At 49.4% G+C, this 27,904-nt stretch overlaps 4 protein-coding genes across 12 annotated transcripts; 3 read left to right on the plus strand and 1 right to left on the minus strand.

Annotated features, from left to right (window-relative positions):
- Positions 1-81: 81 nt before the first annotated feature.
- C23H1orf174 (chromosome 23 C1orf174 homolog) lies at positions 82-3,151 on the plus strand. Of its 2 annotated transcripts, none has more exons than XM_065855383.2 (3): positions 82-745; positions 1,257-1,827; positions 2,174-3,151. In XM_065855383.2, the coding sequence occupies exons 1-3, from the start codon at positions 554-556 to the stop codon at positions 2,332-2,334; spliced, it is 924 nt and encodes a 307-aa protein (XP_065711455.1). In that variant the 5' UTR covers positions 82-553; the 3' UTR covers positions 2,335-3,151. The 2 variants fall into 2 exon arrangements, with proteins under 2 accessions (XP_065711455.1, XP_065711456.1); XM_065855384.2 differs by having other exon boundaries at positions 539-745; positions 1,257-1,754.
- Positions 758-7,388, minus strand: DFFB (DNA fragmentation factor subunit beta). Of its 4 annotated transcripts, none has more exons than XM_071798552.1 (7): positions 7,236-7,388; positions 7,039-7,165; positions 6,313-6,501; positions 5,528-5,607; positions 5,192-5,362; positions 4,890-4,990; positions 758-1,019 (listed from the first exon to the last, which is right to left on the minus strand). In XM_071798552.1, exons 1-7 carry the CDS (start codon positions 7,347-7,349, stop codon positions 998-1,000), a joined length of 804 nt encoding a protein of 267 aa, XP_071654653.1. In that variant the 5' UTR covers positions 7,350-7,388; the 3' UTR covers positions 758-997. The 4 variants fall into 4 exon arrangements, with proteins under 4 accessions (XP_071654653.1, XP_065711423.1, XP_071654651.1 ...); XM_065855351.2 differs by lacking the exon at positions 758-1,019 and adding an exon at positions 3,579-4,528; XM_065855352.2 differs by lacking the exon at positions 758-1,019 and adding an exon at positions 4,389-4,777.
- Positions 7,377-22,266, plus strand: CEP104 (centrosomal protein 104). 5 transcript variants are annotated; one of them, XR_011735596.1, is made up of 23 exons: positions 7,414-7,464; positions 8,114-8,277; positions 8,575-8,748; positions 9,050-9,188; positions 9,819-9,884; positions 10,266-10,342; positions 10,511-10,679; positions 10,890-11,048; positions 11,611-11,859; positions 11,999-12,202; positions 12,679-12,846; positions 13,083-13,256; positions 13,742-13,918; positions 14,224-14,430; positions 14,898-15,014; positions 15,222-15,258; positions 15,695-15,776; positions 16,387-16,495; positions 16,799-16,937; positions 17,385-17,452; positions 17,967-18,057; positions 21,578-21,688; positions 22,203-22,266. XR_011735596.1 is itself a non-coding variant. In XM_065855354.2 (22 exons), the coding sequence occupies exons 2-22, from the start codon at positions 8,165-8,167 to the stop codon at positions 19,430-19,432; spliced, it is 2,856 nt and encodes a 951-aa protein (XP_065711426.1). In that variant the 5' UTR covers positions 7,377-7,468; positions 8,114-8,164; the 3' UTR covers positions 19,433-21,063. The 5 variants fall into 5 exon arrangements, 3 of the variants coding, with proteins under 3 accessions (XP_065711426.1, XP_065711427.1, XP_071654650.1); XM_065855354.2 differs by lacking the exons at positions 21,578-21,688; positions 22,203-22,266 and adding an exon at positions 19,296-21,063 and having other exon boundaries at positions 7,377-7,468; XM_065855355.2 differs by lacking the exons at positions 21,578-21,688; positions 22,203-22,266 and adding an exon at positions 19,296-21,063.
- A 292-nt stretch (positions 22,267-22,558) lies between these two features.
- Positions 22,559-27,903, plus strand: LRRC47 (leucine rich repeat containing 47). Its single transcript, XM_065855356.2, has 7 exons — positions 22,559-23,190; positions 23,303-23,749; positions 24,468-24,584; positions 24,691-24,806; positions 25,609-25,711; positions 26,113-26,202; positions 26,502-27,903. The coding sequence occupies exons 1-7, from the start codon at positions 22,567-22,569 to the stop codon at positions 26,733-26,735; spliced, it is 1,731 nt and encodes a 576-aa protein (XP_065711428.1). The 5' UTR covers positions 22,559-22,566; the 3' UTR covers positions 26,736-27,903.
- Position 27,904: the final 1 nt, after the last annotated feature.

Below are 27,904 nucleotides of genomic sequence, written 5' to 3' on the forward strand. Positions count from 1 at the left end.
CCCGGGCGGGCAGCGCGCTGTCCCGCCGGCCCGGCCACACCACCGAGATAACGACACACTTCAGTCCGGGTGTCGGGCTGCTGTGCCACACAGAAATTCATCTGCTGGCGTCAGAGTCCTTGAAGTTAAAGAGGGATTTGAGTTACTGACATAATTTGTTCCCCGAGGGCTGTGGGAGCGAACTGAGAGGCACATCTGAATAATAACTCCCTGGCCGCACATCTAACCGGAGCGAGCGTTGCTGCTGAAGGAAGACACAACGGGAAGCGACAGATCGGAAATGTTTATGACCTACACAGCCATCAGGCAGAATTTGTTTTTTTCCCGCCAGGCAGCAGCCCGTCAGGGAGATCTGGAGGCGAGCTCCTCCGCTTTTGCTTTGTTGAACTTTATTTTAACGTAACGCTGCCTGCCCGCCCTAAGTCGAGGTCTGTGTGATGGGCAGAGCACGGACGGGGCCTCTCTTCGCCGGTCCCTCCGGGGTCGCTCCCGGCCGGTTCCCGGTGCCAGGCCCGGTGAGGCGCGGCTGCCCCGGGCCGAGCGGCTCCACAAGATGGCGAGCGCGGGCTGCCGCGCCCGGCCCAAGATGGCGGCGGACGGCGCCGGGCAGCGCGGCCGCTCGGAGCCCCGGGGCGGTCCCGGGCGCCGTGTGCAGGGGGCCCTGGAGAGCGGGTGCACGAAAACCAACGCTGCTCAGCCCGCGGGGGAAGCGGCGCCGCCCGCCTGCAGCCGCCGGCCGAGCTCGGTAGGAGCGCGGGGGAAAGCGCGGCGGGGTGGGGGGGCAGCTTGTGATTCACAGCCGCAAACTGAGCATCGCCAGGAGGGAATTACGGGAGAATTTCGGTCAGTTCTTCGCCTTTCCCACCTTCCCGCCGCTTCGTTAGGCGCCTGCGTGCAGAAGTACAGCGCGGGGCACGTTTGTGCGCTGCAGGGCCAGGGTTTGGGGCTGCTCCTGTTTAAATTGTGCCGGAACGGGGTGATGGTTCGTTCTGCTCCATTAATTGGCATCTACAGCACCCCTAAGAAAAGACGGAAATGGTGATCAGCCACGTTTATGCTCTGAGGTGGAGGTACGCTGTGGTTTTGTGTAAGCTGTCTGCTCCTCTTTGCATCTTTTCGTGTGCGCTTTCTACTCGCTATTTTTCTTAGCGATGCAGTTTGGATCAAGGTTCCCCTTGCTCGATGGAGCCCCTCGCTTCCACATCCAGCCTTGCAGCTAAAAGATACAGTGATCTGATTTTATTGTTTTCTAACAGTGTTCTTCACGCAAAGTGTCTGACAGACGACCCGCTAAGAGGCTAAAGTGTGAAAAAAATAGTCTAGTAAATTCAGAACTAGAAGGTCTTGCATGTGGAAGTGGAAACCTTGCTGCGCTGGGGGAAACGCCTCAAACACCTGACGGGGATCAATGCTCAGAAGATCCAGGAGAGCACAATGTAATTCAACAGGGAAAAGGTGAAAGCGTTCGAGAGGTGAAGGGAGGCAACCAGGAGAGGGAAGGTGCTGTGTCTGTGGAGCCGCAGGCGGTGAAATGCAGCAGCGCCGCGTCGGGAACGGACGGCGATGGCGACGTGCGTGGTGCCGCGGGCAGCGAGGAGGAGGACGGCGGCTGCAGCGCGCGCTCCGACGGCTCCGGCTCGGACGCCGGTGACCCGGGGGAGCCCGCACAGCCGGACAACAGCGCGTTCCTGGACGAAGACAGCAACCAGCCCATGCCGGTGCACCGCTTCTTCGGGGATGGCGAGTTCCTCAAGGTGGGAGGACGACTGTTCGCTCTGCACGTTCAGTTCTGTTCCGCTGCAGTCTTGCGTCTTCCTGCAGAAGTAGGTTAGCCTCAGAATTGGTAGACATCTGGAGTCATATCCCTGGCCCCTAGATAGAATTATTTGCCTCAGACATATTAATTGCCAAGGCAAGTTAGTTTCAGATGTAAAAGCTTTCCTGTTCAGATTTTATTAGTCCAGTTCCATAAGATAGGTATTTTTACTCAGTGTTATCCTGTCAAAATAGATCTTCCCTGGTCATTGGTTCTTAATTGTGTTTACTGCCGTTCTTGGGAATGGAGGCGTGTTGGCGCCTCACCTATGGATGTGGAAACGTGCGGACGTGGAGAGGTGGGAGTTCTGCATTTGCCACAACAGCCTTTCCTCAACCATTCTCTCTGTTTTTAAAGGATCTCCCAGCAGCTGCGCTCCCAAGAACAAGGATGAGCAGGCGAGAATTCAGAAAGCTGCATTTCATTGCAAAGGAGGACGAGGAGGAGGAGGAAGAGGATGTTGTCTAACAACAAACTGTAAAGAAATGAAACCTTTTTTCTTTGCAAGCACACAATGACGGTTGGCTGTGTCGCTAACATAAGGTGTCTGCGTTTGCCTTTTCTTGAGAGGAAAACTGGTAGAGTTTGTTTCTCTGGAGTTGGCAGATATGGAATTCTCCCACCATTAGCTGGGGCAAAGATTGACTGAATTTTCAGTTATCTGGAAAACAATTGTAATTTATCATTTTACCACTAACATTTAGGAAAAACCCCAGGGCGTTTCACGCTGTCAGTCTGAGTTCAGCAGTGTTCATCTCTGCAAGTCCAGGACGTTTTGATTGCACATCGGTTCTCTGAACAGCCCCCCGTGACACCGGGTGCGTCACCGGCCACCAGCGCAGCCCTGGCTGCTGCCTTTGGAACAGCTGCGTAATGCAGCCTGTGCAGCGTTTTCTGTTCGCTTCTGAGGGTTATGAACAGGAATTTCATAAACAAATCTGCAGGTGGTGATAAAGGAGGAATGAAAGCGGTTGGCATTGGCCTGGGTAGGTGAACGGGTATCGAGAGCTGTGGATGTGGGTCAGTCCACCGAGCTGGGTGTTCTGGCTGGCGCTTATAGAAATGCTGAGCAGCCTCAGATGACTTCAGGAACTGTTAACTCACCCAGTGTTTATGATAATACTTCTTTGAAAGTGTGATTATGCAATAAGCTTCCAGATCTTTATTGTTATAAATAGTTTTTTCTATGTTTCTAAAAGTATAGAGAAAATGTTATCAGCAGATGGTTTAAATAAATATTAATTTCTACAGCTATAGGCTGTTAAACATTCAGAAGTTGTAAGCCAAACGAATTGTATATGCATGACATGTTAATACATTCACATTTCCACTCCAGCTGATGCATTGTTTCTGTCAACAATATTTCTTGGCTCCTTTTCGCTCTAATCTCGTAACACAGAAAAATCTGATTTTTTAATAGCATATTCATGGTTTTCAGCACATCTCCATCTTGAAGCAGCTCTCCCAGCTTCCCTTCAGTGCCATATTTGCTGCTGTCTCTTTCTAGCAAATACGTCTTCGCACACACATTCCTTGTGGTTTCAGCACTGTGTAGAACGGTGATTTTGAGTTGGTACGGGTGTGCCACGCACACCACGCGGTGTTTGTCACCACAACCTTCGTGGTGGTGCCTTCCCCAACGCCAGAACAGCGCAGTGTGCATTTCCACCTTGGTGATGGTGACCTATGTTCAGTGAGGCAATCTGGGGGGATCAGTTCAGTGCTCTGCTATTAGAAATCCACATACGCACACACACAAAGATGGTGGTGATTTTTTTATTTAAAAAAAAAAAAATCACATCATTTACACTGATAGTCACTGAAAGTTCGGTTTCTGTCAGCTGATATTTAAAAAGAAATCAAGTAAAAACTGATCTGTTTGCATTTTGTTACCTGAGGTAGAAGTGTTTTGCAGAGCAGTATTCTCTAAAGCACCAAGTAAACATGATCCTTATACATTAACTTGGCTTGAATTTCTTCAAGCAAACTCAAACTAAAGAGGCAGAAACTCCTTGGAAGGAGAGGGAAAGCAACAGGGAAGCTGGCAGAGAGCAAAGGTGGTGAAAGCAAAGATGTGCCATGGCTGGGCCTCCCTGCCGGGAGACGCGCACCTAACGCAGCACCAAGACACAGGAATCCGCAAGTCCCCTCGCGTTAGCTTTTAAGAAATGTTTTGTCTGAGTTTCATTTCTCTGTACTGTGAGATTTGGACCTACATTTGTCACGGCAAGAAAGAGCTCATAGCGCATACCGGGTGGCTCCAGCTGTATTTCATGGCGCTCCGCAGTGCCATCGGCTGCAGTCAGCGGGAGGGCGGCACAGCAGAATCGGGAGCCACATGAAGGCACGCTTTGTGAGACTGCACTTGAATTACTTAGCAAGTCTCTTTTGCCAGGGACTCCTAAATCAGTTTTTGTTTAACAAACTAGAGCTATTTAAGAATCGTACCACGTGACGTTAGTTTTAAAAAAGCAGAAGTCACTCCAGAGATAGCACTACGAGATCTTGTGGTTTTGCTTCCTTTCTCTATAAATCTTAGTTTTGTCACAGCTGAGATTATGATTGGTTTTCTTATGGCAAGCAATATGTACAAGTTTTAAATTCTCCACGGTAAACAGCAGCTGATAGAAGTACTCCCAGTTCACCTCCCTTCCACCTCGTGTTTTGACAGCTTCTGCCAGTTCTGGGATGACAGCACGTTTCTTCTCTATTCTTCAGTACACAAAAGAGAAAACAATATTGCCATCAAAAGGCTTCTTTGTAATAATCAAGTCTCCATCTTCCTTTTAGGCAGAATTTGAATTCTTTCACCCTAACTAGGTTTAGGAGGAAATCAGTTTAGCAGATTCTGTTTGCTTCACAAATGCACAATGCCTGAAAATGGGTCTGAGGGGTTTTGTCAGAGAGGAGTCTCCACAGGGGATTAACGCGAGGAGGGGTGCACTTCTGCACAAAGAAAACCTGAACAGAGGCAAAGCAGGAATGAGGGACAACACTGATCTGTCTTCAGGACACCTCACCTGCCTAGGAGGAGCACGGAACAGGTAGGTCTGGATTAATACTCAATACGTACACGTGATCGAGGTTCCAGGTGCTGAAGAGGATCCTGCTTTCCCTGTTGCTGTAGGGGTTGATGGAATGCTTGCACGGGCAGTTGGCGCTGTCGAAAGGCCCCTGTAAAACACGACGGCTGCAGTGAGGGTACAAGGCTCGCCACCAGCGCAGCCCTTCTGCTGGCCCCGACCGCGGGCAGCTGTGACACTGCCACCCTGCCAGACCCGATCCCGCGCCACAAACGGCCCGGTAACCGCCTCCTTGCCCCATGCTGTCACCAGTCCCGCTGCTGCCGCTGCGCCACGGCCGTCCGGCACTGACCTGGCAGGAGAACCAGCCCTCCGCCGTGCACAGCCGCGCCGCCGCCTCCTCCCTCCTGTCAAAGTAGCACCCGTTGTACTTCACAGCCTTCAGCTTGTCTGACATCAGGTCCGTTATCCCTTTATAGGCGTCTCTTGCTGTAGGATGAACATGTGAAATAAAACTGCTAACCTAGGAGGGAGGGAAAACAACCCCAATCACTCCTCAGTGCCTATAGCAGCCTGAGGCTCTTTTCTACAACCAACACTGCACTGTAAAAGCATTTTATATTTATGCGGGAAAAGAATTATTTTTACTAGAAGCTTGAAAATAAGTTACTTCAACAGAAACTTTTACCTCTTTCATGTAGCCTCGTATTCTGCTTTCGCAGCTGTATCGCAGGTAGCTCGATTTGTTCTTAAAACGAGACTGGAGACCTAAAGGGAGTTAGGTTGTGTTTTAAGTCGGTATTTAGTGCTCTGCTTCTGCCCGGCGGGGGTTCAGCCCTGCTTTGCACAAGCTCAGCATGCACGGGTTATTTTTCTTTCTCCCTTCTATTTTACTGGTTCAACACTACCCTGCTCTTAGCGCTTAAAAGGATGATGCAGAGCATCTGCTTTGAGAGCAGTAGCTGGCATTAGAGTCGTTAAATGTTTCTCGTTAATGTGCATACACAGAACACCAAGAGATTGTGAAAACAAAACCAAATTGTTCAGGAGGAACTGAAACGATGACTTAGATAGGGGAGATGGAACTTGCAAAGAGAGTATAAAGAAAATGTAACAATTAGCTGGCTGATGCATGTAAATTATCAATATATGATTAGCAAACTGCTAAAAAGATTGTAAATGCAGACCTATGTTAATGGAGAAAAATGTATTCTGGAGCAAGCTTGGATAGAACAATAGGGAACCTTGCTTTTTTTACCATTTTCTGATAGTAAATACACATCTATCCAAAAGAAACTTACGATTGCCTGCTACTGTGATAACTTGTCCCTGCCCAGGTACCAAATCACACCAACCAGAAGGACTCCCAGATTTTTAAACTACTTTTCTCTAAGAACAGTCAAATCGACAGAAGCGACTCTTTAGGGCAGAGACCCGCTGCCCCTCAACAGCTCCCGGGGCGACAGCCGCTACCTTCAAACCACTTCTCGTCGTCCCCCTTGTCCTCAGCCAGGATGTTTTCGCTCAGGTTGTGGATCAGATCCGCCAGCAGCCTCTGCCTGCCGGGGGCCCGCTCTCCGGAGAGCAGCGCCCGCGCCGCCGCCACCACGGCCTCCTGCTGCCCCGAGAACGCGGCCAGGAGCCCCGCGATGTCGCTGGCACCTGCGGCGGTGGGGGGACAGCGGGTGAGGGGACACGGCTGTGCCCAGGCCCTGGCCCCCTGGCTTGGTTTCAGGAGCTCTGCAGATCCCCAGCCCCACTGCTCACGCAGGGTCCCAGAGCAGATCACACGGGATCCCAGGCGGGTTTGAATGTCTCAGAGAAGGAGACTCCACACCCGCTCTGGGCAGCCTGGGCCAGGTCTGGCACCTCCCAGCAAACCAGTTTCTGCTCATGTTCCTGTGTTTCAGTCTGTGCCCGTTGCCCCTCACCCTGGCGTTGGGCACCACTGAACAGAGCCTGGTCCATCCTCTGACACCCACCCTGACATATTGATCATTGATCACATCCCTCTCAGCTTCTCCAGCTCAGCAGCCCCAGCTCTCTCCGTCTCTCCTCATCAGCAAGATGCCCCAGACCCCTCTGCATCTTCGCAGCCCACCACCGGGTTCCTTGTCCTTCTCAAACTGGGGAGCCCAGCCCAGCTCTCCAGATGGGGTTCCCCAGGGTCCCTTTCCCCGCTCCCCCCAGCGCACTCACAGCCCCGCCAGGTCTCTCCGGGGCCCAGCAGCACCAGCTCGGTGTTCGGCGGCAAGGCGCGGAAGTAGCTCTCGCTCAGCTCCGTCCCGTCCTCGTAGAGGCAGAGCCGGCTGCCTGCCAAGGGAAGCTGCCCCCGGGGCGGGTGAGGGACGGGCGGGCCCCCGCCAGCGGCCCCGCGCCCCGGCCCCGGCCCGCACCTGCAGCAGCCGGCAGCCCTTCCGCAGGAGCCCGCGCAGGCTCCCGGCCGCCACCCCGAACTTCCGCGGGCTGCCGCAGCCGCGCAGGCGGAACGGGCGCAGCGGCTCCGCCATGGCCGCGCTCCCGGGCCGCTCCGCCGCGCATGCGGCCGGGGCGGCTGGGGCGGCCGCGCATGCGCAGGGCCGGGCGCGGCGTTACCATGAGAGCGGGCGGTGCGGCCGCGCTGAGGCAAGTGAGTCCGGGGCTGGCCCGGCTGCTCCCCCCGCGGCTTCCCCCGCTCCTCCCTTCCCTTCCTCTCCCTCCGGCCGGGCGAGCCTCCCCCAGGTCCCCGCCAGCCCGGTGCCGTGCGCTAGGACGCCCGCAGGGAGGCCCTGTCCGCGGCCCGGCCGTGACCCCTCCGGGGCCTGCGGGCCTCGGCCTGTGGACAAGGGGAGAGGCGTAAATGAGTGGCACGATATCACTGCTGGGTGGGAGCGGCGGTGTGGGGCTCTTGTCCTGCCCATCCGTGCCTCCCTGCGCTGCCGGCCCTGTGAGCAGCCCGGCTGGGAGCGCTGGGCCGAACTGGCCCTCTGCTGCTTTATTGTCGGCTTTTCCCTGGGTTGGAGGGCACAGGTTGCTCCTGTGTGTGTTTCGGAGCTCAGATAGTTTCAAGTTCCATGTTGTATTAACAGGTTGAATTGAGTTCGTTGGCAAACCGCTGCACAAGTTAGCCAAACCTGCGTTTCGCTAACTACTAGTAAAATACTAAGCATAAGAATATGGTGCCAATATTAATTAAAGAAAATTCAGATTTGTAGCCATCAGGTAGTGACCTGGTGGGCCACAGGATTAAGTTCTTTGGCTGTAGTGTCTCAGTGTTCTTTCGTTGTCTTTCCAGGGATTGGCTTAAGCTTGAAACATCAGGGTTTGACTCACTGGCCTCTGCAGGATGCCGCACAAGATCGGATTTATAGTTGTGAGTTCATCGGGACATGAAGATGGGTTCAGCGCCAAAGAGCTGATGGTTCACGCACCGACAGTGAACGGGTGGCGATCGCCCAGGTACTGCGAGCGGGGGGAATGGCTGTAGCTCTAAGGCTCTGAGGGAGTTTAAGTGGGAGATGTACCTTGCATGTTCAGAGTAGTTTACAGCATCCCAGACCAAGCTGATTACAATCCCAAAAATGTTACTTTAATCCCATGGATTAAATAAAGTGACAAATTTTTCAGTTCTACTGTTTGGCTTCTTTTTACAATATCTATAATGCTGAGTTAAACTATAGTAACTTTGGAAAGTTTCATGAATGTTATTAAGCTGGAAGTGTCCTTCAAAAGATGATTCAGAAATTGTGTTTTCAGACTCTGTCAGTATCCACAGGAGATTGTCCTGCAGTTGGTGGAGAGATGTCGAATACGAAAGCTGCAGTTGCTTGCTCACCAGTACATGATTTCAAGCAAAATTGAGTTCTACATCAGTGAAAGCTTGCCCGCATACTTTGCTCCTTATCAGTCAGAGAGGTTCCACAGACTAGGGTAAGTCAAAAAGCTCTAAATGTTTTACTGCCTTAATCAGAAAGGCCTCAGGAGCAAACGATATTCATTATTCCTTGCATGCAACATTGATACACGGTGCTGCAAGCAGTAAAGCAAATCTCTGCTTGCTTAGATCGGTAACAAAGCTGAAGACACAGGTGTAAGAGTCGTGATGCAGCTGATCAGCCTTGACAGGTGACAGCACAGACTGTTGTAGTTATGAGGGCATTTTAAACCTTATCAAAGTACAGCTGTGGCTTTGTACTTCTCCCCTGCTTACTTGTTCCATTTTCCTTCTCAGTTATGTCCCTCTCTCTGACAATGAAAAGACCGATTTCAAAGCACGGGAGTTAAAATCTGTGTATATGGATGCAGTTGGCCAGTACCTGAAGCTGATTTTCCATAAAAATTATGTCAATAAATACAACTTATATGGTCAGGTAAGTTAAGAGTCTTTGCTTGGTGAGCTAGATGAAGTTTCAGTGGTACAGAACAGACATGGAAATCTGCTCCCTTGATTGCAGAAGCTAAAAATATTGGTTGAAAGCTTCTGTTTTGTTTTCTTTTAAAAGAGAAAATACTAATAAGAGGTTATGAGTGGCTTAGAACCATGACCAATGCGTGCAGCTTCCCCAGAACAATCAAGCCAAGCACGCGTTCCCTTACTGCCTTTCACTGTGAGTTCTGGGCTGCGCGGCAGGCTCAGTGCTGCAGACAGGGCTCTTCCTTCTTCCACGGCACAGCCACCTTGGTCCTGGCGTGGAGCGGAGGGGCTCCGCAGCCAGCCTGCTGCAGAGAAAGCAGATATCCACCCCAGTCCTGCAGAGGCTCTCTGTGCTTCAGACCAGAAAAGGGAACGACTGATGACTCTACAATGTGGTCTGTAGATACAGTAATAAATCTTTAATGAAGCATGAAGTACATTTAGCCCTTAGTGCTTTCCTTTGCTTCCATACCACCCTGGAGACCACAGCTCCTATTTTCTTGTTTCAGTTTTTTGTTTCAGTTTTCATAAGATATGGCAAATGTAATGACCTTATGCATTTACATTTTCTTTAAATCTATCCCAGGTTGCCCTAGTAGCTATAAATATTATTGGAGATCCAGCAGACTACAGTAATGACAGCGATAATACTGTGAGTGTGAAGCATCCCCGCCTTTTTACTGTTGCTGCGCGTGTTCGGTTCCAGGGTTCCTGGGGTAATGGAATGCATCTCCCGCCACTTTTGTGCTGTAGCAGAACTGCCGTTATTGATTTTTTTTTTTAAAAAATTAATGTTATCTCCAAGAAAGCTCTCAGAAATGGAGCCTAATTTGTGGATACAAAAACTGAAACATAATCAATTGGAATGTTTGCATTTTCAGCCTCTTTGAAGTCTCTTGTTTCAGTATGCCACCAAACAGAAATATTGTAAGTTGTGTACCTTGTGTTGACTGGGGAAAGTCAGAATTTCTGGCCTGAATGCACACTTGATGTTGAGGGATGTGCGTAAAGATATTCTTTCCCCCCTACAAAGCCTTCCAGAGAGAAGCTGATAGACCACTACCTGGGAATTAAATCAGATGATCCTGCCTTAGATGGAACGTACTTTGGGTAAGGATGCTCTTTTGCATATACCCTGGCAAAATGTCTCCTTGGTCTAGAGTAGTTCTCAGTCTGCATACCTTGTTAGTTCCCTGTTAGTGAAAAGAGGAGACATATACTCAGTCTGGTCTATTTTGGATTAGCTGAATGCTGATTTTATTCATTTTATGTCTTCAGGAAGCCTGACTCCATTTCACCTCTGGATGATTTGGCTTTTGACATGTACCAGGACCCGGAAGTGGCTCAGATAATCCGCAGGCTGGACGAGAAGAAGCGCGAAGCTGTCCATCACGAGCGCTACGACTACGCCAAGAAACTCAAACAGGCTATCGCGGACTTGCAAAAGGTATTGTTGAGAGACCAGTTGTCTCTTGAGCCGAGCAGTGTTCCAGCAGGCACCGTCGCCTTTATGTGGAGTCATAGTGAGTTCCAGTCTGTTTTCAAAGTAGCGATTTTAAAATCAGATCACTTGGTTTAATAACTTGGTTGGAAATACTGAGACATATACGTATGTACAGAAATGTGACTCCAGGCTGCTTGTTGTACCGTCTTCTAGGTAGGAGAACGGCTTGGCCGGTATGAGGTGGAGAAGCGCTACGCTGTAGAGAAGGAGGATTATGATCTTGCCAAAAAGAAGAAGCAGCAGATGGAGTCGTACCGCCTGAGGGTGTATCAGCAGCTGGAGCTCCACGGCCTGCTGGACGCAGAGCTCACGGTGGGTGCTGTTATTCCTCATTCAGGAGGCGTTGGCATGTGGCTGTTGTAAATAGAAATAGCTGAGCAACCAAAATAAGTTCAGGGAGTAAGAGTTGTTACACAGGTATTTTATAACAATAACATACGGGTTTTCAGTTTTCTACTTGGGTTGTGGGTTTCCCAGACCGGAGGCTTGCACGTGGCATTTTATGAACGTGCTCAGTTCTCCATAAATTACATGACATTGAACTGTTAAGGTATCAAGCAAGTGGCGTTAGAATCCTGAATGTTTTGCATGATTTCAGGGCTGGTATCACACAGAATTAATGTGATACAATACAGTTTTACATTTTTCTCAGAACGGGAAGCTTTATAATCTCTCCACACATGCATCCACACAGAATTAATTTCTGATTGTTTCATCAGGCTACATCCAGCGGGAATGATGACACGTCTCTGAGTTAGGTCTGATATTTGCTTGAAAGCAGCAGGGTCTTGTTGACTGACAGAGCTGCAGCTGTATGAACGGTGATTTTAGTGCATTGTTCGCCTTGCTTTACAAATCTCCTTCCCTTCTTCAGATTCAGAAAACATCTGAATTGCCTTTGGAGTCCATGATTTATACTGTCAGTGCTCAGCGCGCAAAAGCTACGAATTCCCCTCCCTGTGAGCCCCCAGAACCGCAGACGGGAGAGCCATGGAGAGCAGAGCTTTTGCTGGAGGAGAAGTCGGCAGATCTCACCTCTGCTGAGCCCGTTGTGCCCCACGGGTCCCCTGCTCCTCCTGTGACCCATCCCGCAACCTCCGAGGAAGCGTTTCTCAAAGGAAATGTGAGTGGTGTTCCTTTGTTGATAGTAAAGCGATGCTGCTTTGAAAGGGGAAAAATGCACCACAGTGTGTTCAGGTAGTGATGAACCAACTTTGCATCTAAGTCAGTTCTGAAATAGCAGATTTTCTCTTCTGTGTTAGGTTGAGTTTTTACCTTATGATGAGAGACCCCTTCCAGCTGTCTGCAAACAGCCCGAGGCAGCGATGGCATACGCAGAGGCGGAGGCGACTGAGGGGGGTGTCAGTGGCACCCCGAGAGGCGGCATCGCCGGGGAGCCCGAGCCGCTGTCGGAGAAGGCGCTGAGGGAGGCCAGCCCCGCTGTGGAGGTGTTCGGAGAAGCTCTGGTAAGGAACCAGAAACCAAACACACAGTGCGTTGTGATCTGTGTAGAGCTGATCTGATACGTGCTCGGTCAACAACGACCTACTGATATGGTTTTTACATGCCATGTAAAGGTCTGAGATTAAAATTTGACCTTGGACATATAGGTGCCTCTTTTCAATCTTTACATGATGTCATAGCTTTTATAATTGGTCACTTGATGAGCTGTGAAGCAGATAGTGTCTGGCAGACTGCGTTAGGGTACGGACCTTATCGGAGGGAGAGAAACCACCCCTGTGTCTGAGCCTGACCTGTTAGTCCATCTTACTCATCATGTTTCAAATATGTGTGCAGAAACACTTCTTTCAATAAAAGCCACGTTCCTGTGGAAAACACCTGGGGATTTCATGCCTGAGCTCACATGTTCTTCTGAGGATGTTTCTGTATATAAACGTTGAATTAATATTGAAATACCAGTATTGACTTGTTCTGTGTTCAGGTTTCAGGAGCATATTCCAAAACTTGGTCATATCGAGAAGACGCGTTGCTGGCCGTGTACAAGAAGCTGATGGAGATGTCAGTAAGCACTCCAAAGGATGATTTAAAGAACATGCTGAGGGCTGCCATTTTCCTTGTGAGGAGAGCCATCAAAGACATCGTGTCTTCGGTAAGTTATATGTGTTTGATAAGAAATGCTCTAGTGAAGAACTTTCACCTAAGCACTAGCAACGGGTTTTCTGGAATAGAGGTGTCTGAAGTGGCTTCCATTGAGAGCTTCGCTGTGATTCTGAATTCCTGTTGCTGCTCTTCTTTAGAACTACAGAAAAGACTTTACAGTATTGGATGAAAACAGGGATCTGTGTGGTGTTTTAGTTCAGCGTTTCCTTTTTCTTTTTAACTTAGGTTTTTCAAGCTTCCCTGAAGCTTTTGAAGATGATCATTAACCAGTATATACCAAAACATAAACTAGGAAGACTAGAAACTTCTTATTGTGTGGAAAAAACACTTCCGAATTTGCTTTCTAGAACAGGAGACTCTTCGTGCCGTCTTCGCCTTTTGGCTTCTACCTTTATTCAGGTGAGTGTTTTTCTTCAAATGATGGCTTGATTTGCGTTGGGAAGGTCACTGAGCTCACAGGTGGGTGATGTCTAATCAGACTTGTCTTCAAGTCCGGAGTTTGCTGCTGGAAGGGTTGATGCCCTATAGGGAAGGTGAAGTGGTAGCACCTGCTCAGTGTCTTTGGGGTGTTTTTTTAGCTGTGTATTGTCCCCTTTGTTGTGGGGGACAGCGTGGGGAGATGGCAGCTGCTGCAGATGCAAGAAGTTGTAACTCTTACGTTCTTACCTTCTTTCGATGTAGACGTAATTAAAATTGTAAAAGAGTTATTAAAGCCTTTGCAGGCAGCTTCTGGCTGCTGTAGTAACAAGTAAGCAGCTGCTTCTTCTGGAAGGCTTATTCCAGTTTACTTGTTATAGGTGACTTAGAATAACTCTCCTTAGCAAAGGCCGTTCCTTTTCCTCACTTAGCATTCCTGCGCGCACACTGCCTCTCTGTGTTTGTAGGAAATGGCTCTGAGCAGCGAAGTTAAACCTCTTCAGATTGTTCCAGTTCATCTGGTTCAGCCGTTGAAACCAAGCTCCCCAGCACACCTGGCAATGAGTCGAGTGGAATTAGTGGAGTGTCTCTTGAAAGACCTGGGAACTGAGAACTCTGGGTTTACCGTCAGCAACGTCATGAAGGTAGGAGCTTGAGTTCGCAGCATGTGAAGGGATTTCTGTTGTTTTATTAGGGCTTGTCTGGTTTGGAGTGCTTGGTGAGTTACTAGAGAGAGTTGGAGCCTCTTGGAGATGACAACACACAACCATGTGAGGCAGCAATATGCCAGTATAGAATAGAAGAATCACTGGGTCAAAAAGCGTTTGCAAAAACCTGTCTGTATGAAGATTTGTCCCAGTGCAGTGGAGTAATTGTCTTAGACCAATGAACAAGTCCCTAAAAAATATATGGTTAAGGAGAAGCCTGACTTTTTTGTTATTATTTTCAGTTTGCAACGGGAGCTTTGGAACACCGAGTCTGCGAAGTTCGTGATGCAGCGTTGCGGATTATCTTTGCCATGTACAGGATGCACAGGGCTGCTATACTGGAATATCTTCCCCCAGATGATGCGAGCATTCGCAAGAGTGTTCTCTATAAGTCGCTCTTTGATGGATTTGCTAAAATAGACGGTAAACTTTCTGAAGCTGAAATTAGGGTACGTAATAAGACTGTAGAACGCATGTAGCTGCTTTAAGCGTGGTGTTGAACTGGGCAGTGTACGGACCTCATAGCTGCGTTAGATACGGAACAACACACGTAGCAGAGTAGCTGAAGGTGTGTTGTTAACAACACTTAGTGTGAAAAGCTGGTGTTCGGTTTGTTCCCTGTACTCTGTGAATAAACCCTACAAAGACTACAGAGGTAGTGCTGCTGAAATAACACACAGTTGGTTTGGACAATACACACACACCGTTTTGTGCTGGAAAGGGCACGCACAGAGGAAGTGTGTGGAGGGCAGAGGAGCTGGGGAAGGAGCCGCTCCTGCACCGGCCCAGGCCTTTGGCCACACGGGATATTTCCTGTGCTGCACTGACCGTTTGCTCTGTGCTGGTGTGTTTTGTAATCTCTTCTTTATGACAGACAGTCCAAAAACTTTCCTAATTGAAAGGGTGTTTCTGACAGGCACGGAGAAAGGCGGCAACCGAAGAGGCAGAGAAACAGAAGAAGGAAGAAATAAGAGTTCTGCAGGGTCAGCTGGCAGCTCTCAAGGAGATACAAGCAGAAGTGCAAGCTGGAAAGGTTAAGGGTTTGAGTTTTAGTGTTTTAATCCTTCTTTGCTCAGGTGTCACGGGCTTAGATCATTAACACTGCTGTTGTCTCATTAGAAACTAAAAAATTATTTTAAAAATTCCTAAGACAGTATAAATTTTGGTTTCATTTTCTAAGAGCTTTGTCTATCGTATGGTGGATTTGAGAGTGTCTGACTTAAATTTCTTTGTTCCATAGGAGAAAGAATCTGATTTTCAGAAGCCAAAGCATCAAGGTAGGTAGTTTCAAATAGTACTAGGAAATGCAGAGATGTTTCAAGATGCCTTTGGAACACTCTAGATACCTAGCGGATTATTGAATTCTCTCAGTTAAAAACATGCCAGAGTACTTTGGATTGGCTGAGTCAAACCAGTTAATTTATAACAAGAAAAGAGCGTGGTGTGGCTTGAAGCCGCTTTAGATCTCTCCCCAGTGCGAGGCAGATCATCTGTTACGTGTAAAGATGCTCCCCAGGCTATTTTGCTGCTGTAGGTGACTGCAGCAGCGGTTTCCCAGCTGCCTACGGGAGTGTTGTCTGTCAGTGCAGCTTTCCCAGCACGCAATGCTTTACTTCTGTGGGGGTGTTGCCGCTGAGATCCGGTGAAGCAGTGTTGCTAGGCGTGCGCAAAAACCCAAATGGGATCTTGGTTTGAATAGTTCTCCTTTTACAGGTTACCAGCTGAACGAAAGCCCAGCGCCCGCAGCAGCAGAGATCCCAGATGATCGTCCCTCCGTTGCAAATTACTTGGATAAGTAAGTTAGATAAGCAGCTTCTAATCACCTTAAGCACTTAGTGTAACCTGCAGGCTAATAATGATAATAGTACTGCCCCAGTAGATCAAAGCCAACACCTTCAACATTTAAACAATTAAACAGAAAGCCTCTTCTAGCAAATTTGGAGTGGTCACCAGGCCATCCTAGATACAGATTTTTAAAGTTCTTGGATAGTGTGACCTTGAACTTGTTTTCTGAGTAGTTGTTTCTGGGGTATGAAATTGCCACAGTTGGATGTCCAGCTGCTGGTTTAACTAAGACAAAGGTATGTTGTAGCTTTCATGTGTGGTGTAGGATAAGGGCATAGAAAAAGCATTTGAAAATTCTGGGGCCATGAAAGCCAGTTCCAGGGAGCCGTTCTCAGTGCTCTTCTGGAATTGTGTCTTTCTATAGGAACAAATGCTTTTTAGGTGTATTTACCATAAATGGTATAGTAGTATCTGTTCATGCCCTGCCTGAAGGTCAGCACTACACAGGGAAAATGAGCTGTACCAAAATGTTAGCTGTTTTTCGGGATAGTTTATAACGGAGGGTACAGGGTTCACCTGTTTCGCCCTGTGAGTTACTGATTTTCTGGTTTTTTCCCTAGCTTATGTATTTTTTGCGGTGAAAGGGACGAATCCTTCACAGAGGAGGGGTTGGATCTGCACTACTGGAAGCACTGTCCCATGCTAACCAGATGTGAGCACTGCAAACAGGTTGGGCATGAACTTTCTGGAGCTGCTGCAAGACATTTACTGTTGTTATTCTGGTTTTAAGGTGCCACAAGATATTTAGCACTAAGGCAGATGAATTCTGAACACAACCGTGTGATCTCAGGTAGTGCTTTTTGAAAAGAGCAGCATTATGTTATAGCAGCAGTATTAACTGGACTAAAATTTTATTTACCTTTTGTCATTTTGGAAAGTGGGACTTGTCGAAATCACACAAGCAGTTTTTTGAGTACCACCCTTCCCTATGGGATGCGATACAAATCTTGGGCGCCTCTCGCTCCATTGCAGGTGGTGGAAATAGCGAGCCTGACGGAGCACTTGTTGACCGACTGTGACAAAAAGGACAGCTTTGGGAAATGTCCCCGGTGCTCCGAGGCCCTTCCAAAAGATGAGTTGCCCAAACATCTGAAGAACAAGACTTGCAATCGTGAGTACTTTCCAACAGGAAGGTTGAACTGCAAGAGTCCGTCAGACTTTCAAATGCTGTGTCTTTTTGGCAAGTCAGACTGCTGCTGTTCAGGTACTGACTGTGGATGTAGGAATCTAAGTGAATCCTTCGGAGGGAACACTTGTGGAGTAAATGCCTGAGTTTCCCAGTGCTTGAAATGCTTCATTTCTGTGAACGCACATGGGGAGGACAAGTGAGGAGAGCAGAGTCTGTACCGCATCCTTGCGGGTCAAGCCCCTCCGCTCCTTTTGCTCTTGTTTTGCTGTGGAAGGTTAAACACAGGACTTCTTTGGGAGCAGTCAATGATAATCGGGTAGGAGCTGCATTAGCCATGGGGTGCTTTCATGTTCTTTGTTGTGCAAGTTCTCTTGTAGTTGAAATGAGCCTGTCTTGGCCATTCTTACGCTATTTTTCTAATGATTTCAGCTGCCAAACCAGAAGACGTGGCAAACCATTGCCCGCTGTGCCACGACAACTTCCCCCCGGGAGAGGAGGTACGGGGGCTGCTCCACCGCTCTGGCGTTGTTGTCTGGGTGCAGAGGTGCTCGTGTTTTCTGTCATAGCAGCTCCTACCCCTGGCTGCTGAATGTTTTATCATAACCATGTAGTTGTGCCCACGCTTTTTCAGTTAAAAATATCTATAGATGAAAAGATTTTCCTTTTTTTTTTTTTCCTGATTTTAATTCAGTTTTTAATTAAGAAAACTTAAAAACCAAAATGAATTTCCCTCGCTTTCAACTTCTGGCATCTGGATGGTGGGTTGTTGTTTTTTAGTGTGATATGACTTTTGTATTAAAAAATTGGTACATTGATTTCTGTTCCACTCAGTAAGTCGTAAGGTGTTCATGCTTTTATGAGTGAGCAGATTAAAATGCTATTGCCATAAAATCTGTCTACAGCTCTCATTTCCCCATGCTTTAAAGAGTCTGTGTGCACACACGGTGACCAGACACAAGATCAGCTAATTTTGCTGGGTTTGTTAGGTAACTTCTTTTTAATTGACTTTAGGCCTGGAAGTTTCACCTCATGAGCAACGATGGCTGTAAAATGAATCAACGGAGGTTGTTCGCCATGAGTAGAACTCTTCTGGTGCAGCCGGGTAAGATACAGTGTTGTGATAATGATGATGATGTTTTCTACCGTATCACCTTTACTGAAGTATTTCAGCCTTGAAAGCAAGCTGGTTCTTCACTGCTTGTCCAACATGCGTTTGCATTTGTGTAACCTACCGAGACTTCTCATGCTGGTACAGACTACAGTAGACTTAGGGAGCAAATCCTCGAAATCATTCAATAATAATAATAATTTGAAAACTTGGGCATTAGCTCGGTTGGTTGGGGAAACTGGCGTATTTGAGAGGTTGATCGGCTCAGTCTTGTTTCTGCATAGCAGTGTGGCCACGAGGAACAATCGGTGGTGATACCAAACAGTTAACGTTCTGGAAAGCTCCTGAATGCTGACACAGGGAAGCGAGAGCCTGATTTAGCTTTTAATGTCCAATCAGAGGATGCTAATCTGATCCTAATTACAAGATGAATAGTTAGTGCTGTGTACTGCTCTTCCTTTTCAGTTCAGACCCAGGAGCTAGGCAGAATTTATGATTGTGCAGCTCCTTCATCAGCAAAGATAAATTGATGCTGATGTCAGGTGTTTTTTTTAACAGTCATCTTTATTTATGAAGCACACGCAAAATCCGTTTATTTCCTGAACAGAGAAGTTAAACAAACAAGCTATTTTCACTGCCCGCAGCACCAAAGCTCTTCCAGGCAGTCCCACGCAGATCCTCTCCTCCTCCAGACTCTGCAGGGTTCTGCCGCCCGCCGCGTGCTCAGGTCCCTGCTCCCGTTAACCTCCTCTCTCTGCTATTCGCTTTGCTCACATCTGCGTTTCACAACAATCCCAAGTTCCTCGAAAGAATTGTGGAGTTGTCCCTTTCAGCTCCTGTCAGTGAATGTGGTTCAACTCGGCAGTTTCCAGTCTTGAACTGGACCTACAGTCATGTCTGTCTGTCTGTCTCTATCCTCGCCATTACTGCTTGCTAATGAGAACACTGGGTAATTTCCTGCTGCTTAGAATTCGGAAACACAGTCAGAAGGAGCTGAAGTCCTGCAGGATAAAGCTAAAGCTCCAGAGCTTCCTGGAGACAGAAGGGGAACCCCGCCGGTTCGGTCCCCCCGCTGCTGGCACGGGCTGCGCCTCAGGCTGGGTGCCGGCCAGCTTTCAGGCGCTAGCATCGCTCAGTCAGGCTTCAGATACCTCGAGAATCAAACTAGGAGGTAAAATTCCAGACTGGGACCAGATGTGCTTGCAATAACTATCTGTATTTTCTCTTCACAGGCAAACTAGGTGGCCTGTATTTCAGGAAGCCAGGTCCTTCAGGAGCAAAAGCTCGACCTCCCTCTATAGGAAGCAAGATCCCAACCCCAGTAGGGGGCCCAAATAAAAGCACTGGCAAAACATACTCAAAGCGATGACAGGACAAGTATTTTCTCCTTTGTCTTAATAACTGGGCATGTAGTTATTATTAGTTATTTAAAACATGTGCGCTACTCCCATCCTCTTTGTCGTTTGACTCCCCAGGGCTGTTCACCAGCCTGGAGCGGCTCTTGCCTAGTGCGGTAACATTGGCTGTGCAGCGCTCTGGTTTTCTCCTAGAAATGCTCACGTTAGAAATGTGCACAAGCTGTGGCACAGCCCTCGCTGCCCCACTCCCCACGTGGCGCCAGGAGCTCTTGCGTTGGCCTTCGACTGGTTCCTCGGGTTTGAGATCCGGTGAGGGGTTTCCTGAAGGCGCAAACACCGCAGGCATTTGTGGTTTGGCTTTCTCCGGGGGAAGAGCAAGAAACCCACTATGCAGAAATTGTCCTAGACATGCAGGACAGAGCTGAAAGGCGCTTGTTCTTTTGATCTAAGCGTGGCACTTGTTTGCAGTATATATTCTGAAAGCTTGGGCAGTAATACCTGTATTAGCTGACTTTACTACTTGATCACTTCAATGTAATAATTGCAGAATATATTGCTAATAGTTTTCTGCCAAAATTGACTTTATAACATGCTGAAAATAATAGTCCAAATAATTGTTCTTTGTCTTACCATCAGTCACTTGTGGTAGACAAATAGGTTGCAAGTTAAGCCGTGTGTGCTGGCTGGGTGTACGTCTGCATCGCATCAGTGCATTGACAGAGAATTCGTCCCAATTAGACCGGATGCCATTGAAAATATGGATGTGCAAGGAGCAAACCAGGCGCGTTGCAGTCGCACGGGTTCCTTCGGTGTGATGGTGACGTTGTACCTCAGCAAGGCCACGAAAAATGTGTGCACGTGTAGAAGGAAATACATGTCAGGCTGTAGGAAATGTGCATCTGGGGTATCTGAAGGGCTTATACGATCCCACATGGATAAACACTGGAACCAAGCAACGGGTAAACAATTCCGTCCAGCAAAATCCTTCCTTATGGCTTTGCTAAAAGAAAAAAGGTCTTGCTGTGGAAGCCTTTGCAAATATGTCAGGTTTCGAGTTGTAAATGCAGTGGAGCAGCACCCAGAGCGCTACTCAACGCCGAGAATTAGCACCAAATACAACAGCGAAAGGGCTGGTTGGGCACTGCAGGGGAGGGAACACAAAATAGCTGCTGGCGCTGCCTCGCCGTGCACGAAGTGCCTTATTCGTCCACTTGACAAGAGAGTGAAGCTGAACTGCGAGAGTCCCATTGGTGTGTAATAGGAGTGTGTGTGGATGGAGCTACTGTAAAAATTCAAGTTATGCTTTAAAATCTCACAGTTAATTCTGAAATATATCCCCAAGAAATAGCCCCTTAAAAGAAAAACCAACCCTAGTGGGGCAAGGAGTGATCATGGTGAATGAGAAGTTTTGGGGGTTGGTTTTTTTGGTTGTTTTCTTGTTGTTTGTGGGTTTTGTTGTTTTGTTTTGTTTTTTCTACCACAAAGTGAATTTGCAGGATTGTTTTGTATATGCAGCACTGATTTTGTAAAATGCGGTTTTGGTAGCGTGCAGCCTGTCCACAAGCGTTTGAATTTTACAGGTACATCAGTGCACTTGTATTTTGAAAGTCTTTATATAAACTGCTTCTTGAACTCTTCCAAATATATATATATTAATGATTATATATATACACTAGGACTATCTATCTTAAGAAATACATATGTATTTTTATTTCTACTTCAGTGGCACAGGTTCCTGTGTGAGGACCTGATTCCTTATGCAAGCAGAATAGCCGTTGGTTCTCTGGGCGCTGGGCACAGCAGTACCGCCAGTGTCACTTCTCAAGGATGGTTTCACCGGGCTGCTCCCTTCCCTTTAATAACCAACCCATGTTTTCTGCAGTGGCAAAATACACCCAGGTGTCAAAAACACCGTGGGGTTCGTTCCTGTGCCGTGAAGTCTTGAGCAAACTATTCCAGAGCAGAACTGTTGCCCAGGGGCAGGTCTGGCTCCCAGCAAGGAGTTCTCCGAAAACTTCAGTCAGCGGTGGCGGGACGTGGTTGGTGAGGGAGGAACGGACCCTCGGCCCTGCCGCGTGGGCTTGTTCCTGTCTGATCTCTTTCTCCGTCCTGTACCTGAACACCAACCATGCTGTTTTCATCCCTCCAACCTGCAGAGCCGATCGGGAGCAGCCAGGAATTGAGCTAACGTGACCGCCTGGAGTTCGCTACCCCAAGAGAGCGATTAGATAATTATGCCGTCCCTAAGTACTGGATAAGCAGATAAGGTATTTAAAGCCTAGAGCTTTTATCGCTATCATTTCAAGAGAAAAGAGTCGCTTGGGTTGAGCATCTAAGTTATTTTTATTGCACTTATTTAATAAATTTGTTTAGCAAGTTTAGATGGTACCTGTGCGTTCTGGAGCTGTTGTGACAGCTGTGGGCCCGCGCTGGGGGGAGCGTGGCCGCAGAAGCAATGCCAGGGGGCACCTCACTGTGTTCGTGGTGCACGGCTGTGGCAAACACTGCTCTGTAGTGATGTCCTTGTTCCAAGCCCAGGGTTCTTTACCCCCTGTGCATACAAATGAGCCAAATTTAGCACAAAAAGATACTGTTTATTAACGACTTGTGCAGTCTGGATGCTGGAATAAAGCCAGCATGCCTGTGAGAACAGTAACAGCCGTTAAATACAAAATGTTATCTACTCAGGGCAGTCCTAAAGAGCCAGTTGGTTACACATTTGCATATTGCATACATAATCATAATGAGCAACGTTTTGCTAAAGGACACTTTATCCAACAGTCTGGAGATGTGTTAGACCAGGACTCGACTGATTGTGCGGGTTTCAGAAGGTCTAAAGGTGCAAGGTCAGTCTCTCTGATTGGTGATGTCAGACTGATTTAACCTGAAGGGATTTACCGATGTGTCGGTTACGGTTGCGGACGTGGGGGGACAGTGACAACAGTGTGATCCCTTGGGTTATGTTTAAGACGCCACTTGCTGCGGTGGGTGTGTGGTTGACTGTGGGGTGCGGAGCGGCCGCCGGGTGCCGGGGCGAGCGGGCGGAGCGGAGCGGGGCGGTGGCGGCGGGCGGGCGGAGCGGAGCGGGGCGGTGGCGGCGGGCGGGCGGAGCGGAGCGGAGCGGAGCGGGCGGGGCGGAGCGGCCATGGCGGCGGGCTGGCCGGAGCTGGAGGCGGCGGCGCGGGAGCGGCGGCGGGAGCTGGCGCTGGCCGGGCCGGCCGTGGCGGAGCGGGTGGCGGCGGGCGGGGGGCGGCTGCCCGCGGCGCTGCTGGCGCTGCCGCTGCTGCAGTCGCTGGAGCTGAGCGGCTGCGCGGCGCTGCGGGAGCTGGGCCCGGGGCTGGCGGCCGCGCTGCCCGCGCTGCACACGCTGGTGCTGAGCGGCAACGCGCTGGGCCCCGCCGGGCTGGGTGAGGGGCTGGGCGGGCCGCTGCCGGCCCTCCGCCTGCTCGACCTGTCCGGGAACGGCCTGGAGGCGCTGCCCGCCGCGCTGGGCGGGCCGGGGGAGGCCCCGGGGGGAACCCCGGCCTTCCCGCAGCTGCGCAGCCTCAACCTGAGCGGCAACCGGCTGCGGGAGCTGGGCCCCGGGCTGGCCCGCGCCGCCCCGCAGCTGCAGGCGCTGCTGCTCTCCGGGAACCGGCTGCGGGCGCTGCCCGGCGGGCTCCTGCCCCGCGCTGCCGACGGGCCCTTCCCGCTGCTCAGCCGCCTGGAAGCGGCCGACAACGAGGTGGAGGAGCTGGGCGCTGACATCGCCGCCCTGCCGGCGCTCAAGGTGGGGGCGGCCCCGCGGTCCCACCGCCCAGCCGGCTCCCCCCAGCGCCCTGAGCGCCCTGTCTGTGTGTCTGTCTCCTCCAGAGCCCTGTCTGTGTGTCTGTCTCCTCCAGAGCCTGGACGTGGCCAACAACCGGCTGCGGGAGCTGCCCGCCGCGCTGGCCGACTGCCCCCGCCTGAAGGAGGCCAACTTCAGGGGCAACCAGCTGAAGGACAAGCGGCTGGAGAAGATGGTCAACGGCTGCCAGACAAAGGCCATCCTGGAGTACCTGCGGGCCGGCGGCCGCGGGAAGGGGAAGGCCGAGAACGCCAGAGAGGAGGCGAGGAAGAAGAAGAGGGAGAAGCAGCAGAAGAAGGACGGTGGGGACGCAGAGCAGGATGAGCTGGAAGAGGCGAGCAAGCTGCTGGTGAAGGTTCTGCACGTCTCTGAAAACCCAGCAGCCTTGGTGGTCAAAGCGAGCCCAGGCGTCAAAGATGTTCGACCCTTCATTGTGTGCTGCGTGCTGAAGGGAGTGAACCTGAAGCCGGGAAATGCTCTGAAGAGGTTCCTGAGCGCGCAGGTGAGTGCTGCGGTTACTCGTTTGCAACGGGAACATCCCTAACAGCGTTGGGAGCGCGCGGTTCGAGGCTCTGGAAGCAGAGCCGTTCCGATCCTCCTGTCGGGTGGTGCGGGTCCAGCGTGGCCCCTGCCAGCGCCATGCGGCCGGGCGGCCTGGGAAAGCAGAACCGGTTCTACTGAAGCACCCGATGGGAGAGGGTGACGAACACACGTGCGTTTGCGCTGCCTGTGTAACAACAACTTGTTGGTGCTGTGGAACCTGCTGAGAGCTAACAGTGAACCTGCCTCTGCGCCAGCAGAACCCTGGTTTGGCACCAGGTTCCCTGATCTGTGCTAAAACTGTCTCGCATGCCGAACCCTCCAGCCGGGGTATCGTAACCGCAGGCTTTCACCTGGCACGTTGTGCGCTCTCCATTAGATGGCAGGTGTTGACTTTCAGATCATGAGACTCACGTATTTGTGATTGTTCTCTCATTTAAAGCTGTTGTGTCTTCCAGCTGAGAAACATGCGATGTACTGTGCTTCGTTATCTTTACATTTGGGTTGTAACTCGCATAAAATCACTTCACAGGTGAAGAGAAGGGCTCCGTTCAACGCAAAAGGGTTACTCAACTAGCTGATAATGCCACAAACATTAAACAGAGAAGAATCTGAACCTTAGGGGGAGTAAATCATGTTGATATTTTGGGTGTGTTTTGATGGCTTTCCTTATGTTTTAGACTAAGCTGCACGAAGACATCTGTGAAAAGCGGACGGCGGCCACAATTGCCACCCACGACTTGCAGCTGATCAAAGGTCCCCTGCTGTACGACGTGCGGCCTCCCGAGGAGCTGAAGGTGGGCCCAGCGCCGTCGCAGGGCCTCTCCACGCCGGTTTGTCCGGTGCGTGTTGTGGCTCACACAAAGGTTTAAACTCGGTCAAATGTTTTCTCATACGATGTAGATAACGCCCCTGGGCCGCAAGGAGATCAAGGCAAAGGATCTTCTCCGCCAGCTGCAGTTAGAAGCTGAGGAGCAGAGGAAACAGAAGAAGCGGCAGAACGTTTCTGGGTTGCACAGGTCGGTACGCTGATCTCTTGCTGCTTTTTCTTCAGGTGAATTTGGTAACTCATGTGGAAAAATGGCACTGCAGAAAGGGTTCTCAAATGTATTGTAAAGCATCATCTGTAACGGTGATGGGGCTGACAAACCCAGCATGAGCTTGAGATGAAAACCACTGAGCTGAATTTACACATAAAGAGTAACCTGGGGGGAAACGAGGGTGATGAATGCCTTCCATTATTTCTGGCTGCATCAAGAGTAAATTCTTGTCATATGAATTATTCTTAGAGGTGACAAATCTATTTAGAGTAGGAAATAGGAAACAAGGAGGAATGAAGCGTATATCACACACGTTCAATAAACTAAGGGGATCAGAGGTGCGGTAAATCCACGTGTAGGAACAGGTGAACTATAACGTGCAGTGTCCCTCTTCGCCGCCCAGATCCATCGCTCGCACAGTGTGGGGAAATGGGGCAAGTACGCGGTGGGAGAACTGTGTGTAAGAGACAACAGAGTACGCTGTCTGGAGCGATCAGGCAGCGCACTCTGCTATTCCTGTTGGAGCACTGGGGTCTTGGAGAGCTCCAGAAGCTCATCTGTACTTCGGCAGCGTGGATGTTTAAACGTGAGTCGCTTTGCGCTCCCTGCAGCCGGTGCTTTCCACAGCCCTGCCACCCTCACAGCATTTTGCTGAAGTTTAGTGCTTCGACTTCTGGCTTTGCGACGTGGTAGATCAGGAACACGCCGATTTGCTTTCATCCCTATCTTGTGCCGCTGCATCCAGCTGCTGTTTCAGTTGCCCACTTTTTGTTCTCGGCAGGTACCTCCAGCTGTTGGACGGCAAAGATAACTACCCCTGTCTTGTGGATGCCGAGGGAGCCGTGATTTCTTTCCCACCCATAACCAACAGTGAGAAAACAAAGGTAGTATCTCTTAATAGAAATACATTACTCACAGACAGTATTTCTTTTTACTGATAGATATTTAACTCCAGGTTCAAAGATATGTGCAGTTCTGTGAAACTTGTGATTGCATTCCAAATATGAATCTTCAAAGCCTGAATCTTCTCTGCTGGAAGATTGAGAGGGATCTTGGAGCTGTGTTTTTGCTTAGTGGATGTGCAGAGCTCTGTTAAGCTGCCCAGCGCACCGGTCTGCAGGGGGGCTTCGCTGGGGGGCAGGAACAGGGACTTGGACTTGGAAAGAAAGGCAGCGCTTGGCCTGCAGCTGGATGGAGCGAAAAAGCTTTTCACTCCATCTGCGTATGGAGGTGGTGCCAGGTGAGCGTGTTCTGATTCCTTACTGTACCTGTGCAATTCCTACAGGTTAGAAAAGACACCCAGGATCTGTTTCTGGAAGTGACGAGCGACACCGGTTTACAGATATGCAAAGATGTCATGGACACGCTCATTCTGGTAAGAAGTTTAGTAAAATAATGCCATCTGTTCTTTGTGTGCTGCTTAGTGAAATGTTTAATTGCTCACATGTGTCGAGAAGAATACAGAAGTTGATTTTTATTGTAGTAGCAGTGTTGTTATTCCCTCTGCTTCACATACACTTCCATTCATCCTGTATCACAATAGGTTTTATATTTTTGTATCCTAGCGGGCAGACCTGAACATTCACCAGGGAAAATAATATGTTAGCTCAATTGGAAATTTACGGTTTGACTTTAACGTAATTAATCTTGCTTTCTGTATTTTGCTTTTAACAGAAAATTGCAGAACTGAACAGATCTACCTTGGAAAACAAGGAAGACTCAGGCTCGGATAATGAGTCGGATGCTCATTGTGGACCAGTGAACTTGGAGCAGAACGCACAGCCCAGGAACGTCCCGCTGGCACTGGAGCAGGTGCGAGTGGTGGACACGGATGGAAACCTGAAAGTACTTTATCCTTCAAAAACTGACCTAACCACGGTTTCCTCTCTCCTGACTGTAATACGTTAGCAGCTATCACAGCTAAGAAAATTATTCCATTTTCTTTCTTTTTTTTCCCCGTATTCAACAACGCACCTTGCACGCAGTGAGGTGGTTTGGGTTTTACGATGCAGAGCGTCCCGCCCGGCCAGGGAGCGTTTCATTCTTTCAGCCTTAACAGAGAGTCATCAGTGTTCTGACCAGGTAGAGATAACAGCGTCTTCAAACGCAGACCTACAGGCAGACAGAGTGCATGAACTGGTAGAGAAGATCATTGTGACATCTTAGCATTCATCAAAGGAGCGTGCAGTCATATTTCTCTGTAAGATCAGTGTTGCTTCCTGGTGCTTCACCTGGATTATTGTTTTGGCAGCTAAACTGAGAAATCCAGTAGGTGACAGCTGTGAAATGGAGTAATGTTGTATGTACTGGTACTGAAGACAGAACGCAAAACGGCTTTGCTAACCCCTCATTCTGCATCGTTTTATATCTGGAGTAATTGTGAAAATGTGGTTGCTGTTAGAACTTGAGGACTGAGTTCTAAGCGATGGTTTCTGCGTTCGGCTGTGAACACAGCTGCCATTTTCAGGCTGCATTCACTGCAGGGGTTTGTGTGTCGCGGTGCGTTAGAGCCATCGTCCGTCCCCGTGGAAGTGCCAATGTGGTGACCTCGTTGTGTGCCCCTGGAGTTACTGTTGGTCGAGCACTGAATTTATTCTTGCTCACGAAGTTCAGTTCCGTTCAGAGCGCTAACACTGCCTTAGTCAACACTGCTAAAGCTCCTCAAATGCCCGGAATACCAGCCCTCTTGCCCAGGGTGGCCCTCCTCTGTCACTCCCATGTGAGATGTTGGGGACACCTTCTGAAATACAGGTGGTTGAGTGGTTCTAAGTTCTGCAGTCTTGGGGGGTGACGTTTCCATCCAGGCTACTACCTGGATGCATGCAAACCTCTCCATGAGTTGGGTGGCCTTGGGACATGGCTTAGTGGTGGACTGGACAGTGCTGGGTTAATGGTTGGATCAGATGATCTTAAAGGTCTTTCCCAACCAAAACGATTCTATGGTTCTGGTACTTTTTTCTGTTAAAAATGATACAGAGAGCTCTAACTGAACTTCCAGATAGCACATCAAATATGGCCATGTGTTGGGACTTGCATATTGAGTGGAAAAATAAACCAGTTCTTGCAGTCACTGTCAC

This window comes from Patagioenas fasciata, chromosome 23 (genome assembly GCF_037038585.1).
Source record: "Patagioenas fasciata isolate bPatFas1 chromosome 23, bPatFas1.hap1, whole genome shotgun sequence".
Lineage (NCBI taxonomy): Eukaryota > Metazoa > Chordata > Aves > Columbiformes > Columbidae > Patagioenas > Patagioenas fasciata.